Raw genomic sequence first — 16,112 nt, 5'->3', positions numbered from 1 at the left:
CCTTTTCATGTAGCTCTTGAAAAGTTCTTTTCATGAAGTTCAAATGAGCTAACATATTTCCACCTTTCAGAAGACGTGCTCTAAACAGTTTATGTGTAAGATGTATGTGTGCACCTACACTGTCACGAACATAAATCCTCTTCAAATTCTCCCAACACTTAGCAGCAGACTCTTCTCCACGAATATGGACTAGCTCAGGGGTGGGCAAACTTTTTGGCTTGGGGGCCGCATTGACTTTTAAAATTTGACAGATGGGCCGGGTCAGCACAAGATTTTTTGGGAATCGCCCCCCCCCACCCTTCCCCCCCTCTTCTCCTCCTTCCCCTCCCTCGGAGGCCCCCTGAGTCAGGAGTTGCTACCGCCAGCGCGGCTCCGCGGGCTCCAGTCCCGCGTTGCCTCGGGAAGGGAAAGGCAAAAAGGAAGAGCCGCGGCAGTGCTTTGCAACGGGAGCAGCGGCACCGGAGGCTCAGGCTCAGCGGCTCCTGGTTTTGCCTTTTCCTTCCCAAGGCAACGCGGGACTGGAGCCGCCGGAGCTGAGCCGGCGGTAGCAACTCCTGACAGCCCCAGGACACCTGAGCGGAGCCCGGCGAAACTGCCTGTTGCTGCTGCCGGAGCACCGCCGGTCGCCTCCTCTAAGCAGCCTGCCCGCCCACCGGGCTTCCCTCTACCGCGCGGCTCGGGGCCAGGCGCGAGCACCCGCGAGTTAAAGGAAGCCGAAAGTTGCTGGGAAGTTGCTCGGGTGCTGGGAGCAGGCTTTTAAAGTGCCGCCCGAGCAAAGTTTAAGCAACCCGCCTGCCCGCCGGGAGGAATCCTTCCTGCTCCTCGGCGGGAAGACGCTCCAGCCTGCAAACTTTGCCTTTGCAAAGTTTAAGCCTGGAAGCCCGAGCAAGCAACTTCCCAGCAAGTTTGGCTTCCTTTTAACTCGCAGGCGCTCGTGCCTGGCGGAGGGAAGCCGGGGCCTCCTCAAGCAGTCCACCCGCTGGGCTTCCCCTCGCCGCGCGACTTGGGGCCAGGCGCGGCGCCCAGAGTTAAAAGGAAGCTGAAAGTTGCTGGGAAGTTGCTTGGGTTTCTGGGGCTTCCAGGGCTTTGCAAAGGCAAAGTTTGCAGGCGGGAGCGTCTTCCCGCCAAGGAGCGGAAGGTTCCGCCGGCGGCGGGACGGGCTGCTGGAGCAGGCTGCCGTGCGGCTCGGGGCGAGGCACGGCGCCCGCGAGATAAAAGTTGCTGAAAAGTTGCTCGGGTGCTGGGAGCAGGCTTTTAAAGTGCCGCCTGAGCAAAGTTTAAGCAGCCCGCCCGCCGCCGGGCGGAACCCTTCCCGCTCGTCGGCGGGAAGGCGCTCCAGCCTGCAAACTTTGCCTTTGCAAAGCCCTGGAAGCCCGGAAACCCGAGCAACTTCCCAGCAACTTTCAGCTTCGTTTTAACTTGCGGCGCTCGCGCCTCGCCCCGAGCCGCACGGCAGCCCGCTCCAAGCAGCCCGTCCCGCCCGCCGGGCGGAACCCTTCCCGCTCCTCGACGGGAAGACGCTCCAGCCTGCAAACTTTGCCTTTGCAAAGTTTAAGCCTGAAGCCCGGAAATCCGAGCAACTTCCCAGCAACTTTCGGCCGTTTTAACTCGCGGGCGCTCATGCCTCGCCCGAGCCGCACGGCGGAGGGAAGCCCGGAGCGCCGCCGGGTCGCCTCCTCAAGCAGCCCGCCTGCCCGCCCGCCCGCCGGGCTTCCCCTCCGCCGCACAGCTCGGGGCCAGGTGCGAGCGCCCGCGAGTTAAAACAAAGCGGAAAGTTGCTGGGAAGTTGCTCGGGTGCCGCCCGAGCAGGACCGCCGAGCCGGGAAACGGGGCACCATGGCAGGGCAAGGCTCCACCAGCAGCGGCCTAGCTTTAGGTGGCTCCAAGCAGCCCGCCCGCCCGCCGGGTGGAACCCTTCCCGCTCCTCGGCGGGAAGACGCTCCAGCCTGCAAGCTTTGCCTTTGCAAAGTTTAAGCCTGGAAGCCCCGGGAAAAAAGGGGGGATCGGTGGGGACTCACCTTCGGAGAGGTCGCACTCGAAGGTGATTTCGAACTCCCAGCCGAGGCCTTTGCAAATTTCTTTTCTTTCCTACCCCTAGATCGCTCCACACTGTTTTGCAGCTTTGGAGGCCACGCGGCACAGGGCAATACACCACGCCCAGCGATTTTTTTTCAGGGGCGGGCCGGATTGGACAGACCAATGGCAGCGATTTTTTTTCAGGGGCGGGCCGCATTGGACAGACCAACGGGCCGGATGTGGCCCGCGGGCCGTAGTTTGCCCACCCCTGGACTAGCTGCTGGTCACTCAGTGTTAGTTCAATTATACAAAGAGCTCGTTCGTTGTTCTGTTTAAAGTCAACAAGCTTCTTGGCATCATCCTCATTTTCTGGATCCCAAGCATTTACATCCGGTGGGTGTTGAACTACATTCCATAACCCTTCTCTACGCAGAAGTAGACTGCACTTCATAGACCAGGAAACATAGTTTGTTCCATCCAATCAGGTTATCAGTGATAGACTTGTTGAAGTGACTTGTGCCATCTTTACCAGGATAGTAACCCACAATTAAACAGTAAACAGCTGTCTGTATACAGTACTGTGCATTCACACTAACTCTCAGTTATCTGAGCCTGGTATGGCCTGGGCCCATAACCAGTGTTGAGGTAATTCCCCGTTAGGAGAATGAGCGCATACAGGGAGACGTATTTTGAGAGTAGTGTTTGAATAATACAAACACAGCACACAGATACACTGTACAGTAAAAGTAGGTTTTTACTTCCAGAAACATTTAAGCAAAGTTCAAACAAGCAGTCCAAAGTCATTCACAGGTTAAATGTCAGTTTTCATCCAGGGATAATCCAATAACAAAGTCCAGTGTCAAAAACAGTTCAGTATCAGACTTAAATCAAATCCAAAAATAGCAGTCAATAGAAGGAACGGCAATACTCTCCAACAGAAGGAAACAGAGACTTACTCACACTCTCTTCTGAGACTAAGACTAAGACAACCCAGGTTTCTGGCTCCATCTTATGGCCGTTTGAGAAAACACACCCAATTACAGTTTCGCAATTTCTTACAGTTTTAAAATGTCTATCTTGGTTTATATATTTCCATCCCAAATAGCTGTTAGGTGACTCACATTCCTAACAGCCAGTCTAGCTCAGCATTTCTCACAGGGCACTTCTTCCTCATGTCAAGAGCCTGATAACCAGCGTCTTTCAGAGAGAGGCAGGTGGGCTCACCGCTTGCTTCTGCCCACGAGATAAATTTTCCATTGCTGTCTTCTCTACAGCCCACACAGCTATCTAGAGATCTGAGCTGTTTTCTCATTCCTGCCATGCGCTTCCTTTCTATTGAGATTGCCAGCAGTTATTAATAGCCCTTAATGGACTGACACTTATGAATATTTCCTCCACCCCAGCACTGGGGATGTTACCAAAGCTCCCATAATCACTGTAATGACGGCAGCAAACTGGAAATTCAGAACAGAGCTGGTTCAATTATACAAGACACAACCGCACTCTTGTATCACCCTTGAGAGATTCACTTTAGCCAGCCAAGTCCATCTGCATTTTCTGTCTTTTCAAATGGACAGAGGCAGCTGGTAGATGGTTCAGACACGGTGAAGAAACAGGAGGCTAAAACAAGAGAGACATGAGGTTGGAGAACCTGTTGTCCCACAAGCTTGTTGCGTTGATCTGGACTGAAACCATCATTTGAGTGCAGAGTCCTGAGGAACATTTTAGAACAGGACTGGATAAACCCAGATTGAAGTCCATCTTTAACCACAAAATTCATCCAACCCAATCATGCAACATGATTAATCTGGTTAGTAGATTAAACCCAAGATGTATGTGAGGGGTGTTTATGCAATATACAGATTTTACACATCTCCTTAAACCAAGGGTGTCCAATCTTGGCAACTTTAGGTTTTCTGGACTTCAACTCCCAGAATTCCCCAGCCAACATGACTGACTGGGGAATTCAGGGAGTTGAAGTCCAGAAGTCTTAAACTTGCCAAGGTTAGACACCTCTCCCTTAATAGATTGGGTTTGTGCAACATGCTAAGCTACAAAAAAAAGTTAAGTGGAATTCACACTATTTTAGTTTTGCAATTATTAGCTGATGCAATTATTAGCAAGGCCTTCATCCTGACCTGGGACACTATCTACACAGTCCAACCTACTCACAGAGTTGTTATGGGAAAACTAGAAGAGGAAGTATTATGCATGCCGGAATAGAGGTGTGACAGGAATCTTTAATATTTGCTTATTAGGCTTTTATCCCATCTTTACTTTACAAGTAACTCAAGGCAGTGAACATACCCAACAGTCTCCTTTCTTCTCCTGTTTTCCCAACAACAGTGATGTTGTATCTTTTCTTTTATGTATACAGAGAGCATTTGCACCAAGACAAATTCCTTGTGTGTCCAATCACACTTGGCCAATAAAAGAATTCTAATTCTAATTGAGTTGGCTGAAGGAGACTGATTGGCTCAGAGTCACCCAGCTAGCTTTCCTTTTCCAGGCCAGCTCCTTAATCACTGCATCAAACTGGCTATGTAACGAACAGACATACTGTATCTCGGCCAGAAAACAATAGGCTAAGCCATTTCTGCTTGCCAGTCTTCTACTCCATCAATGAGAAGAGAGAGAAAAAACAGTTTTCTGCCTCTCTCTTCTGAGAGGCGGTTCAAACTGGGCCCAAATTAAAGGCGTGACAATTACAGTGGGGGGGAAATGGAGAAGATCCTGCCTCTAAATGATCTCTGATGGATCTGAAAGAGATACCTGCATTTAAACATAACCCAATGTGGTACAGTGTTTATGGCTACATATACCTTAGTCAAAATAATCATCTTTAAGGTGCTCTAAGATTTTGTTATTTTGCTGCAAATGGATAGATTACGCCTTCTTAAATTCTTAAAATTTATAAATAGGCAATTGGGCTTTGTAGGGGGTCAAAAAATCCAAAGGTTTTCTACTAGCTGCAAGGAACTTCGGTTTCCCACATATTTCTTTGTCACCCACCTGAAAATGGGACACCAGATGGAAGATTGCTTAGAAACCTAGAAGAGACACAGGCACGCATGTCTGTATGCACACGCACACATGCAAAATGGCTCCTTGCAAGCTACATCCTCCTCTCCCTGTTGGTTTGCTGCACAGAGGCAAAGTAAACCCTATTTGGAGAATTATGGCGCTAAATTGCTGTTTTATAGGCACCCTGGGAATACTTTGTTTCCCATATCTTTAGTAAATGCTAAGTGAAAAAGATGTTGTTTTCCCATTCAGACATTAGCATTACAAGGGGCATGGTGGCTTCAACCAGAGTTAGAGCTGCCACTGCTGCTGCTGCTGCTTGCACTGAGAAAAAAACAGAGCTCTTTGGAATCATATTAAAATTCTAATTTTAAAGCTCTAACGATGCAGTGTCTCCGGAGGTTTTCAGAAACAACCCGAGCAGGCTTATATAACTGGGTCTGGCAGCGGTACTTCAAACAAGATGGTTGTTTGCTCTCAGAGGGACCATGTAGAGGAGTCAGGGTGGGGTGGAAGAAGAGAAGCAATTTTGTGAGCCGGAGGCCAAATTTGGGGTTGGAGCATTAGCCAAATATGTGTTCCCCAAGTAAAAGGTTGACCTGTTTCTAAATCATGATGCTGTTGTTTGGTTGCTAAGTTGTGTCAGACTCTTAATGACCCATGAAACACAGCATTCCAGGTCCCCTTGTCCTCCATCATTTCCCAGAGTTGGCACAAATTCATGTTCATTGTGTCGATGACACTAGTTAACCATCTCATCCCTCTGTCATCCCCTTCTCCTTTTGCTTTCCCAATCAGGGTCTTTCCCAAGGACTCCTCTCTTCTCATTTGATGGCAGAAGTATCTCAGCTTCATCTTCAGTATGTCCTTCACGATGCTAAACCATAATGTAGCTTGCTTGTGTCAAATGAACGAAGCCAATAGTGCATTATTCAAATGTCATAGCTAAAGCAAAGCAAAGCAGAGGGGCCCCACTTTTTTCCCCAAAAAAGTTGCCCCAAATTACACACACACACACACACACACACACGCCATCATTCAGAAGATGAAAAAAAGCAACATAATTTTGTGGAGTCCCTGGTGCTCTCTGAGCTTGGCTTCCAATACTTGAAGGGCTGCCACAAGAAGAGGAGGCCAACTTATCGATTTCAGGGTTCCAAGTAATAGTCCCATAGCAAGCTTCAGGGTTGACAATTTACCAAAACACTTGAAGGCAAGATAAGAAACAATGGATGGAAACTAACCAAAGAAAGAAGCAACCTGGAATGAAGGAGAAACTTCCTATCAGTGAGAACAATCAACCAGTGGAACAAATTTCCTTTGGAAGTTGTGGGTGTGCCATCACTGGAGACTTTTAAGAGACTGAACAGCCATGTGTCAGAAATAATATAGGTCTCCTGGATGAGCAGGGGGGTGAACTAGATGACCTCCAAGGTCCCTTGCATCCCTGTTACTGTTACTGTTTTCTTGCAGATGTTTTATTACCCAAACTAGATTATATCAACTGCACTGATGTTAACTAGTTTAGGTAATAGAACATATCTGCAAGAAAACAACTGAACTGCGAAATCATTTCAACCTTGAGCTACAAATACTTTCCTTTATTGGTAAGAGAGATATCTACGATGGAGTCCCACATGTAACTTATAAAAGTATGTGTACAGTGGGAAAGAGAGAATTAAACTGATAGAATGTGCACTGCAATCTACCCCTATTGGTTTTACTAAAGCCAAGCAGAACATCACTTCCATCTGAATAAAACCAATCATCTGGAAAGCAGACAGGCAAATAAACCATAAGACCACTACTAAGTCAGATCTTAAGGTTGTCCAATATATCATTTTATTCAGAGTGGTTGACTTCAAAAACAACCTAGAACTAAGAAGAAATTTCCTGTTAGAACAATGAATCTGTGGAACAACTTGCCTTCAGAAGTTGTGAAAAACTGGAAGTTTTTAAGAAGAGATTGGACAACCATTTGTCTGAAATGGTATAGGTTTTCCTGCTTGAGATGGGAGGAGGGTTGGCCTAGAACAGGGATCCCCAACCTTTCGGCGCCGCGGCCCGGTTCCGACATCAGCTGGGCGCCGCGACCCGGTACCGGCGTCAACTGGGCGCCGCCATCTTTTATGACGAAAAGGCGCTTCCGGTGGCGTCACGGGAGCGCTGTTTTGTCATAAAAAGATGGCGGCGCCAGCGCTTCTGGTGAGCTTTTTCGGGTAGAAATGGCTTTCTACCGGAAAAGCTCACCGAACGCTGCGCCGCCATCTTTTATGATGAAACAGCGCTTCGTGAGCTTTCTACCGGAAAAGCTCACCAGAAGCGCTTTTACCAAAAAAAGATGGCGGCGCCCAGCAACCAGCGGCCCGGTAAGGGTTGTTCCGCGGCCCGGTACCGGTCCGCGGACCGGCGGTTGGGGACCCCTGGCCTAGAAGACCTCCAAGATCCCTTCCAGCTATTCTATCCTATTCCTATTCCATTCCATTCTGTTCATCTTCTCACTGTGGTTTTCACCCAAAATCTGGTCTTAAGACACACAATCTAGTGAAAGTAAGAGAGAGATTTGTCATAATGAATTGCCACTGAAGCAACAATTTTCACTGTGAATTTGTTTCTCTAAGTCTGTGTGTTGTAATCTTGGCAGCTTTAAGATACAGGTAACCATGTGATCCGAATTTATGAATGGGCAAATAAATGAGATGCCAGACACCGCTGACCATTTCCTCTTGCACTTGCTAAGTGATGTAATGGCATAAGATCAAGAACACACACACACAAACCCAGAGCCAAGCCCTGTGCTTGCAGCAAGTGACTCACTCAGTGTGTGTGTGTGTGTGAAATGGAACATGCTTGCAAGGATCCCAATGAGACGGAAAACAAGCTAAATATATTATCCGGGAGTCAGTGCCAAGGGAAATGCCATTTCTCCCAAACAGCTTGGTCTTTCTTGGTCCAGTTGGTCATGGTGTGATCACAACACCCGGACAGATGTCTCCTGCGGGTTATTTCAGTGCAATTATCACAGGAACCTCCCCACATGTCAGGCCAGGTGGTTGGTTAGATTCCCAGAAGTAATCAGAGGAGCTTAGCAACCACAAGTTGGCTGACAAAAAGGAGTTAACTTCTCCTCTTTTACTTAGGATGCTTCCAAGCCTCCTCCACATTCCTGGGAGGTATTCTTAGAAGATAAAAGGGCAAGTGGCAGTCCAGTGCTTTGTTTGGAAGTGTGTGCACTGGGTTACAGGTAATCCTTGACTTACAATAGTTCATTCAATGACCATCTGAAGTCACAACAGCATTGAAAAAAGTGACTTATAATGTTTTTTCACACATATGACCGTTGCAGCATCCCCACCGTCATGAGAGGCCAGGCAAGGAGAAGCATCCCCATGGTCATCTGATCAGAATTCAGATGCTTGGCAACTGACTCATATTTACAGCGGTTGTAATATTCTGGGGTCATGTGATCACCTTTTGCAAGGAAAGTCAATGGGGAAGCCAGATTCACTTAACAACCGTGTTACTAACTTAACTGCAGTGATTCACTGGCGCAGTGGTTAGAGTGCAGTACTGCAGGCTGCTTCTGCTGACTGCCAGCTGACTGCAATTTGGCAGTTCGAATCTCACTAGGCTCAAGGTTGACTCAGCCTTTCAAGTCGGTAAAAATGAGGACCCAGATTGTTGGGGGCAATATGCTGACTCTGTAAACCACTTAGAGAGGTCTGAAAAGCACTGTGAAGCAGCATATAAGTCTTAAGTGCTATTGCTATGATAAGTGTGGCAAGAAATATCATAAAATGGGGCAAAATTCTTTTAACAAATTTCTTAGCAAAGAAATGTTGGGCTCAATTGTGGTTGTAAGTTGAGGACTACCTGTACAATAGTGTTTTCTGTCACACCAAATACCACCCATGACCTTTTGTTGAGTTAAAATTCCAGATGTGCCCTACTAGCTTCCAAAATCTGCCGATGATCAACCCAATATGTTAAACCATAAACAGCTGTTTGTTAACTGCATAGTTATGTTCGCACAAACAACTAATCTTAACCAAATCAAGCCACATCATCATTTGCTTTTGATCATAGATTTGGAAGAATTTTTGTTTCGGCCAACGTTAACAGCTTTACCTGCTTTGATCATCCTAATTCACCCGTGAATTGCATCCAATCAACCGCTAACTGTTGTATTTCAAGTATGCTTAACATGTTCTCTCATTCAACCATCACTCTGGAAGAGGATATTTGGAACAAAGGATATTCACGGAAGGTGGGGCAATGGATGAGGAGAAGAATAACAACCTTGTTTTTATTAACCTCTAACTCAGGGGTATCAAACTTGATTTTATTGAGGGCTGCACTAGGGTTGTGTTTGACTTCGGGGGGGGGGAGAGCTGGGGGAGGCATGTCCAGCTTGATGTCACTCACCGAGGCTCCATTTTCAGCCGCGACAGCCTCCTGCAGCCCACCCCAGCCTCCTGCAGCCGAGGCTCCATTTTCACTGGCAGAGGCACCGCGGACCGGTCCTTCACTATTTCCAGAGTGGATCCAGGGGTGGGATTCAAATTTTTTAACAACCGGTTCTGTGGGTGTGGCTAGGTGGGCATGGCTAGGTGGACATGGTTATGTGACTGGGAGGGCATGGCTTCTTTTTTTGCAGCAACACCACCCCGCACTCTTTATTTTTGGCCTCCTAGGCCTCAGGGAAGCCTCCTGAGGGAGTGTTTTTGCTCTCTGGAAGCTTCCCTGAGGCCCAGGAAGGCAAAAAACGGAACGCACGGGGTGGGGGGGCAGCCAGGGGTGGGATTCTACTAGTTCGCACCTATTCTCTAGAACCAGTTGTTCATGCTAAGCAGTTTGGAGAACCGGTTGTTAGAAGAAATTACTGGCCTAATCCTGTAAGGAAGGCAGGAAGGAAACATTCTGGTGTTGCTTACAGAAACTGCCTCTCCGTTAACCCTTATTACATTCTTGGCAGGACTAGACTTCCTGTCTCAGAAACATCTCTGGAGTTTTTTCCCCTCCTTTGCTGGTACTTTGCTTGTGTGGAGTGACCATTCAAAGTTACAATGGCACTGAAAAAAGTGACTTGTGGCCATTTTTCACACTTACAACTGTTGCAGCATCCCCACAGTCATGAGAGGCCCAGGCGAGGAGATGCATGCCTCGATGTGAGTGATATTGAGTTGGCCACGCCCAGCCAATAACATGACCACCAAGCCACTCCCACCACCTAAGTCACGCCCACAGAACTGGTTGTTAAAAATTTTGAATCCCACCCCTGGGGGCAGCACCTACACCCCATGTGCCCCTTTTTGCCTCCTGGGCCTCAGGAAAGCCTCCTGAGCAAAGCAGTAATACAGCGAGGGGGATCCCGGCACAGCTGATCATCGGAAGAGGTGATCGTCGGGAGGGGGAAAAAAGAAATACCTTAAGGAGTGACTGGGCAGGGGATAACGCCATCAGTGATGTCAGGCATGCGCACAATGTTGCGTGTGCACAATAAGGACTGACTGGCCAGGGAGGGGTGGGTGGAAAGGGGAGGGGCCAGCCAGGGGCACAATTTGTCGGTTCTCTGAACTGCACAGAATCGTAACAACCGGTTCTATAGAACTGGTCCGGACTGGTAGAATCCCACCCCTGGCTAGATCTAAGCACCTTGCAGGCCAGATCCACCCAATGAGTCTTGAGTTTAACACCCCGGCTCTAACTGAAATGGAGCTTTTCATAAAATTAAGGATCGTGGGCAATGAAATAATTTGTGGTCTCTAGCATCTCTGCTTGATTCGTTTCCATCCATTGCTTCTTGTCCTGCCTTCAGGTGATTTGAAGAATAGCTTGGCCTCCTCTTCTTTATGGCAGCCCCTCAAATATTGGAAGACTGCTATCGTGTAATCCCAGCCCTTCTTTTCACTAGACTAGACACACCCAATTCCTGCAACTGTTCCCCATGTGTTTTAGCTTCTAGCCTCCTAATCATCTTTGTAGCTCTTCTCTGCACTCTTTCCACCGTATTATAAATACAGTGACCAAAACTGGATGCAGTATTCCAAGTCTTACTAAAGCAGAGTAGGTTTGGTAAGGGGATGAGTGGCAGGTTTAATTGCTAAAGCTGCGTTTAAAAGAGTCGGTTTCTGGATGGGCTGGAGACAGGTTTGCACAAACAATGATCTAATCTAATCTCTAATCTCCAAACACAAATCCAGGAAGCTAATCTGGATGTCGTAACATCTGCATTCAAAAAAATGCCTTAGGTGAGGCTGGTGGTTGGATTTGGACATCACCTCTGGATTACTACCATGGTGCCCACAGACACCTTGATGGGCACTTACCTAAAAGTAAATAGGAAGCAAGCATATTATACAGCTGGTGTGTATTTACAACAATCATGGGATCACAGTTGTGGACTTCACTGCCATCTCCTGATAAGCAAAGTCAATGGGGAAAGTTAGATTTGCTTAACAATCACACAATTCATTTAATGACTGCAGTGATTTGCTTGGCAAAAAAGGTCATAAAACCAGGCACCATTCACTTAACAGCCACCTTCTTTAACAATAGAAATTCTGGAAATTCTGGTCCAAATTGTGGTCATAAGTCAAGGACATCCTATCTGCATCTATGCATGCTATTTTATGCATTTAAATATATTTTCTCAAGAATGCGTCCATCTCAAAAGAGTCTCTGGCAATAAAGACTAAGAATCTCTAATCAAAAACCTTCACTTGTTACCCATTATTGAAACAAACAAACAAACAAAAACCAATTCTTCAGAAAGTGCATCTAATTATTTGAATTATCCTATCCGGGAAGGACTTGTTACTATCAACATGCAGCGGAAAGAGCTAACTTTTTTTGTCCATCAACTTTAAAAAAACACAAGCCCTGTGACTAATAAGGCAGGAATCTCTCTCTTTCTCTTTTTTCATCCTTAAAATGATGAGTCAGTATAAAAAGCAACTAGCTTAGAACAGCAGGTGTTGATCAAATCTAATAACCTTCTCAATGCCATACAACAGCAAAGGAAATGATCCGCTCAAACAGATTGCAAAGTGCACACTGAATCATGAGACATCCTGAGGTGATCTGTGGGCCCACCTCGCCCAGTTGTTCTAAGTATCAACCGAATGGCTGTACAATTTGCTATTTTCATCTATTTCCTAGGCTAAGCTAGTAGGTAGGTAGGTAGGTAGGTAGGTAGGTAGGTAGGTACAGACAGATGTAGAGAATAGATGTTAGATATAGATAGATACAAAACAGATGATAGATTGATAGAAACAGATAATAAACAGATATATAGTAGATAGATGATAGACAACAGATGATAGAGACAGATATAGTAGATAGACAGTAGATAGATAGATAGATAGATAGATAGATAGATAGATAGATAGATAGATAGATAGATAGATAGATAGATAGATATGGTTAAAGATGCTGAGACAGGCAGGTTCAAGACTTGAACTCTGCGCAACAGGGTGAACGCCCATTATTTGCCCCAGTCCTGCCTACCAAGCAGTTTGAAAACATGCAAATGCAAGTAGATAAATAGGTACCACTTCGGTGGAAAGGTTACAGCAATCTATGCACCTTTGGCACATAGCCATGCCGGCCACATGACCACAGAAATTGTTTTTGGATAATGCTGGCTCCCTCAGGCAAGAAATGGGAGATAAGCACCGTCCCCTAAAGTCGAACACGACAGGGAAACCTTTACATATATGCATGTACGTACGTATCCATGTATATATGTATGTAAGTATGTATGTCCATGTATGTAAAGGTTTACCTGCCAGTGATGTCCGACTCTAGGGCATTTCAGTCAGCCCTCAAATCTTATTCAGCTTTTCCCAGTCGGGTGTCCTTCAGCTCTGCTGACTCTTCTATAAAGTGCTGCTATTCTTTTCATCTTGGGAAAGGGGGCCACATCTAAGAATAACCATCTCAAACCACAAGGATGCTCTTCTTCCCTGTTTCAGCATCTTAAGAGGAGACGCAGAGGCACAAACCTTGCATAACACTGTGGAGATCACATCTTAGATTTCTATTTCGACCCATTTCAGATATAACAAAAAGCTACATCCTTTATACTATCTATTGTTAGAAAAATTGGGGTTTTTAATGACTATGATGTCACCAGCCTTCTTCCTTGTGGCCAATGCTTCATATTGTACCTTCTAGAAGACTATGGTTTATAGATTTGGATACATAATTCAAAGCTCTAGGTTCATAGAAGTTGTCTGATGCCCCTTCATATTATTATATGTTTCATGCCTACCCTGTATATTTTTAAAAACTAAATATGCTTGCATATGAATCCATCTGCAGATTAACCAACTCTGGAATTTTTAAGCAAATTACTGTGAAAAACATACTATCCACAGATAAGCCGACCTTCAAAATGTCTGTGTGTTTTAATTTTCACGATTGCCTTAATCATAGGTAATCCATGGATTATTCATTTTTCATGGTATTTTGGTTAATAAGGGTCAGCTTATCCCCGGAAGGGCTTATCTGCAAGAATATATGGGTGTTTTAAAAATAAGTATTACTCTTTATGCTTGCAGATAAGCCCATCTGTGGAGAAGATAATGTGAATTGTTATGGTGTATTTTGACATCTAAAATTCACAGTTTATTCACAAGAATATAACTGTCAACTGTGCCACTCAGTCATCCAGCAAAGAAAGATTCCTGGCCATTTGTTTTTTGTTTTTTGCCAAGAATATACTTTACTGAAGCTTATGAAGCTTCATGATAAGAAGTGAAATGTTTTCAAGAAAAACTCTCCAAGAAAGTCCAGTTGCCTTTTGAAAAGCAACTTTGGAACAAATTTCACCTCCCCATTTCCAATCATGGTTTGGCAGATTACAATTCCTTTTTACTACAATGGAGTAGAAACAAGATAGACAAACTTTTTTTTATTTTAGAAGCTGGCTTGATCTCTGTAACCACACTTCAAATAAATCACTGGGGCATTTGACAGTGATTAGCCTTGGCATGACAGTTTCTGATTTCACAGCTGTGAACATTTTTTTTAATGAAAAAAGGAGAGGAGAAGGAAGAATGGTTCAGAATGAGATAAAAATAAATGCACATTGTGTCTGGATTAAGCAACTGTGTCTCTGAACAGCTGCATTTGTTATTATTCCAAAGTGAGAGAGAGAAACACACACACACTGTTTGTGTTTCCTTTGTTTTTTTCCTTTCTTTTGTTATACTATCAGTTGAGGGAAAAATACTATTTCCAAAATATACAAATGCTGCATTCATTAAAAAAAGGATGCAAATCTTCACCCAGTGATTTTGTGACTTGGCTATGAAAATCAATTACTCCCAGAAAGAGAAATAGATAGATAAGCAAATTTTGGATAAAATGAAGCATTGATCAAACCCTTAGATAACTGAATGCCACCCAATTCTTCATTTACCAAATTTTGTTGAGTTAAATGGCAGAGTTTACATAGGACGACCAAAGGGAGACAAAATAAGCCAATTACACAGCAAATAAAATAAAGCAAAACAAATATAATACTAAAATTTTAAATGAAAATTTTAATCAAAACCCAAAATATTCAAATAAAATACAAAAACAATGAAATGCTGTTTACTGCAGTGTTTGCCGGTCTAGGCAATTTTAAAATATGTGGACTTCAACTTCTAGAATTCCCTAGACAGCATGCTGGCTGGGGAATTTTGGGAGATGAAGTCCACACATCTTAAAGTAACCAAGGTTGAAAAACACTGCTCTAGAGCATCGTGTCCTCTCTTCAGTCAAAATGGTCTTTTCAGGCAGATTCCCCAGGTCAAAGTTTTGGATTTGTAAGAAGGCTCTGCTCTACTACAGTAGTTCCCAGCCCTGGTCTTAAAAGTTTCATGGTCCTTGCTCAAAATTGTGACCCCACCATGCTTACAAGGCTGTGGATTGGTCATTCTTTCAGCCATAAGATGGTCTATTTTATTTATTAAATTTGTAGCTTGATTTTTCCTGTAGGAATCCAAGGCAGCATTCACAGCACTTTATCATCTTATTTTTTCCCCATGAGAAAACTGTGAGATAGAATTGGCTGAGATAAACTTACAGGCTCCACATCATGAAGTGAGCCTCCATGGTTCAGGGTGACACAAATTTGAGTCTCGTATCCCTAATCTACCCCCAACCATCATCCCCAACTGGATTTCAGAAGATACAGTGGGACAAAATAGATAAACATGTGACTATTAGATCAATAATTTGCCTTGACTGCAGGACCTCAAAGGGTTATAATTTAATTTTATCTCCCAAACCACAACTCTGTAAGTAGGCCAAGCTAAGAAAGATGGACTAGCCAAAATGTCCACAGGGAGCTTCTTAAGACTGACCCTAGTCTTAATCCAGCATTTTATCCACTACATCATACTAACTTGTGCTTGTTCTATTCAGAAAACACAACGAATCACAAATTAGCCGACTGTATTTTAACCCATATGGCTCACTGAGTGGTCTACTTTTCATGCCAGAAAATTGGTTTGAATAAATCGGCGTTTCCTAACCGTAGCAGTTTGAAGATATGTAGACTTCAACTCCCAGAATTCTGCACTCAGCAAGACTATTTGTGGAATTCTGGGAGTTGTAGTTCACATATCTTAAAGTTGCTACGGTTAGGAAACACTGGAGTAAATGATAAGTGAATTCAGGTAAGCAGGCTGTGTCTTCTGGGGACCCGAGACAAGGATTCCGAACATATCTCTTGCCTCTATTCTGGGATATTGTGATATCACTGGGATACCACTGATAGCAAAATATGTTCACAAAGCAGAAATATCGCAAGGGCAGGGCCAAAAGGTGCCCCCTTCATCGCTTACCACACAGGGCAATGATATGACTGCTGTCTTCATGCACAAACTTCCTGGTGACAGCTTCTTCCATTATTTGCTTGACCTGAAAATGAAAAGAATGTAAAAGGTATTGAAACCGATAGGCATAATGTTAAGTTATATTAATTAACTAATTAATTAATTAAACACGTTAAACTAATGCTGGATTTTCACGTAGGGTTAAACCAGTGTTTTTCAAATTTGGCCAGTGTAAGGTAC

The 16,112-nt window shown here is 44.8% G+C and overlaps 1 protein-coding gene across 4 annotated transcripts in view; it reads right to left on the bottom strand.

Moving 5' to 3' along the window:
• SGSM2 (small G protein signaling modulator 2) overlaps positions 1-16,112 on the bottom strand; it is a 138,456-nt gene that overhangs the window by 100,100 nt on the left and 22,244 nt on the right. For all 4 annotated transcript variants that reach the window (XM_087957334.1, XM_087957337.1, XM_087957329.1 and 1 more), the window contains exon 2: positions 15,882-15,957. In XM_087957334.1, coding sequence (XP_087813460.1) covers positions 15,882-15,957 — 76 coding nt within the window. The remainder of the gene's footprint in view (positions 1-15,881; positions 15,958-16,112) is intronic.

The sequence above is a fragment of the Notechis scutatus genome, chromosome 1 (genome assembly GCF_049901735.1).
Source record: "Notechis scutatus isolate UNSWTSFEM ecotype Mainland chromosome 1, rNotScu1.2, whole genome shotgun sequence".
NCBI classification, from domain to species: Eukaryota; Metazoa; Chordata; class Lepidosauria; order Squamata; family Elapidae; genus Notechis; species Notechis scutatus.
This window is presented reverse-complemented; position numbering and strand designations above follow the sequence as displayed.